The sequence below is a fragment of the Coffea eugenioides genome, chromosome 7 (assembly GCF_003713205.1).
Source record: "Coffea eugenioides isolate CCC68of chromosome 7, Ceug_1.0, whole genome shotgun sequence".
Lineage (NCBI taxonomy): Eukaryota > Viridiplantae > Streptophyta > Magnoliopsida > Gentianales > Rubiaceae > Coffea > Coffea eugenioides.
This window is the reverse complement of record NC_040041.1, coordinates 8,965,488-8,968,591: the sequence shown is the minus strand read 5'-3', so window position 1 is coordinate 8,968,591 and position 3,104 is coordinate 8,965,488. Positions and strand designations below refer to the sequence as shown.

The window sequence follows — 3,104 nt, the reverse complement described above, 5'->3', positions numbered from 1 at the left end:
ATGGCAAAAACACCAGAAACGGAGCATCCAGTGAAGGCCTTTGGATGGGCTGCTAGGGACACATCTGGAGTGTTCTCTCCATTCAAAATTTCAAGAAGGTATTGTTATATATCTCCTTTTTCCATCATTTTGATGGTCGGTTTTTTGTTTATTATTCTCTTTTCTTGGTGGGATTTTGAAAGCGGTATTTTTGATGTTATCATGTCATTTTGCAGGGCTACTAGTGAGCGGGATGTTCAATTCAAAGTTTTGTATTGTGGGGTCTGTCATTCGGATCTTCATATGTCAAAGAATGAATGGGGCATGACACAGTACCCCGTAGTTCCAGGGTAAGTAAGAATCATTAGACCCTGTAATTTTAAGATCTTGCTTCTAATTTGCAAACATTGGCTGGCAAAGTGAGTTTTTTTTCCTTGTTTGGAAGAGATTTATTCAGATTGAGGAATTTTAGGTTAATTTTAACTGTCGGGTATGCAAGGGTGGAAATGATAGTAGTAAGTGATTTGTTAGATGAATACTAGTAGTCTTTAATTTGACTAAATTGGAGTTGTACGGATTTGATTAATGCTGAAAACAAATATTTATGAATGTAACTGGCAGTCCTGAAAAGTGAAAACATGAGGATACGATGTTTCGAATAACTGGATTCTTTTTAAGTTTGAGGAAATTGACATTTAGTCAAACGATATGTCTCATGTTCTAAAACAACTTAGATTTTTTTTTTTTTGTCGCAATGATAGGATTCTTATAACCTAATCTAGCCTAATTTAGGGAAAAATGAGGGGATTCAATGTGAGTAAACACTCCATCTAACAAGGCCAATTAAGACCGTCACACATAGTGGCTTTAGTCTTTGGTGATGACCACCAGGCCAAAGGCCTAGTGGCCTGAAACGACTTAGATTGATGATTGATGAAATTAACTTATAGCAGGATGAACAAAAACAGAACTTGCTGGAATTTTCTCTCTATCTCTCTCTCTCTTCTATGAATAACAGTAACTTATTAAATGGTCTATTGTTATATTGATTATTGGAAGGGTGTCGAATTCTGAATGGAATCCATTAATGCAGGCATGAAATTGTGGGTGTGGTAACTGAGGTTGGTAGTAAGGTAGAGAAAGTCAAGGTTGGGGATAAGGTAGGAGTCGGCTGCCTAGTCGGTTCATGTCGCAGCTGTGACATGTGTTCCCAAGATCTCGAAAACTACTGCTCGAAGCAGACACTAACATACAGCGCCACTTACACGGATGGAACAATAACCTATGGAGGCTATTCTGATGTCATGGTTACTGATGAGCACTTCATTGTTCGCTGGCCCGAAAATTTGCCTCTTGATGCCGGTGCTCCACTTTTGTGTGCCGGGATCACTACATATAGTCCGCTGAGGTACTTTGGACTTGATAAACCTGGCGTGCATGTTGGCATTGTTGGCCTTGGTGGCCTTGGCCATGTTGCGGTGAAATTTGCCAAGGCTTTTGGGGCAAAGGTGACTGTGATTAGTACCTCTCATAATAAAAAGAAGGAAGCCATGGAAAAACTCGGTGCAGACGCATTTTTAAACAGTCGTGATCCTGAGCAGATGCAGGTAATTAATGATTGGAATTGTGTTGTTCTGAGGATTTTGTTACCAAATGATGTATAGGTCTTGCAAGTTGCAACATAACCAATTTATTAAGACAAATTGTGTTTCATCTATGACTGATTGTATGAGCAGGCTGCAGCTGGTACCATGGATGGAATTATTGATACTGTTTCTGCTGTCCACCCCGTTGTTCCATTGATCAATTTGGTGAAGCCTCACGGGAAGGTTGTCATGGTTGGTGCGCCTGAAAAACCTCTTGAATTTTCCACATTTCCTCTTATAGTGGGTAAGGATTTGTCTTTTTCTTTTCTTCCTCTCTGCTGGCCTCCCCCAATCACCGATAACTGGACCTGTGTCTAACTTGCAAAAATACGAATGAACAGGCAGGAAGACTCTTTCTGGTAGTTGCATTGGGGGTCTAAAGGAAACCCAAGAAATGATAGATTTTGCAGCAAAGCACAACATCTTAGCAGATGTTGAGGTCATCCCAATAGACTATGTCAACACTGCAATGGCGCGCCTGCTGAAAGCAGATGTCAAGTACCGATTTGTAATCGACATTGGGAGTTCATTGAAATCAGCTTAAAATTGCTGGTCTCGCTCTTTTTAAAATAAAATAAATAAAATTGTGGGAGTGTACTTCCCTGTTACCTCTATTTTTTGCCGGGTTGATAGGAGATTTATGTTTCTGTTAGCCGAAGGCAGTGTATTATTTGTTCTGAGGGGAAGCTTTTGTTTTGATGTACTTGAAAACTGGTATCTTCCGAGTCTCAGTGGTAACAACCTTAGTTTTTTTTTTTGTCAAAAGGTCGGTAACATTCTATTACTGAACGTAAACTTACATGAAAGATGGGCAACTGCCCTCAGTATCTGCTTGCACCAGTGCAGGCAGCCAATCTGGGAAGATATCCTTCCATTCAGTTTGTTTTTCTAAGCTAATTGCCAACTTGGCAAGTCTATGGCTAACAAAGTTGTTTACTCTTCGAGTAAAGGTAAAACAACATTCATAAAAATTTGTTCTAAGTTCCCTAATATCATCTAATACTACTGAGCCTATCTCATGCGACTGGTCCTTGTTAATTTCCTCCACCACCTGTAGGCAGTCCGATTCAAACATCACCTTCTTCCAACCCTGCTGTTTTGCCAGCAACATGGCTGCTCGTAATGCCATTGACTCTTCCAGTTTTGGATTAGAACAGCTACGGTTTGGTATTGCCCAGGCTTTCAGAACTTTTCCTTGCCAGTCCCTTGCAACCATTCCCCACCCCGCCAGGCCTTCCTTCTGCTGTAATGCAGCATCTGTGTTTATCTTGACCCAACCCTCCTGAGGAAGCCTCCACCCCTTTGATCCCTCAGCTTCATGCTTACCACTTCCCTGACTCTCCAATTCCTCTGCTTGAGCATCCTGAAATTCCTTCCATTCCCCCACTGCCTTACTCACTGCTACTAACGGATTCCTTTCCTGACCATTGAACTGTTTCTCTTTTCTAGATTTCCATATTTGCCACAATACATTGACAG

At 41.0% G+C, this 3,104-nt stretch overlaps 1 protein-coding gene across 1 annotated transcript; it reads left to right on the top strand.

The window, feature by feature from the left end:
* LOC113778427 (8-hydroxygeraniol dehydrogenase-like) lies at positions 1–2,169 on the top strand. Its single transcript, XM_027323835.1, has 5 exons — positions 1–98; positions 216–329; positions 1,073–1,586; positions 1,716–1,869; positions 1,967–2,169. Exons 1-5 carry the CDS (start codon positions 1–3, stop codon positions 2,167–2,169), a joined length of 1,083 nt encoding a protein of 360 aa, XP_027179636.1.
* Positions 2,170–3,104: the final 935 nt, after the last annotated feature.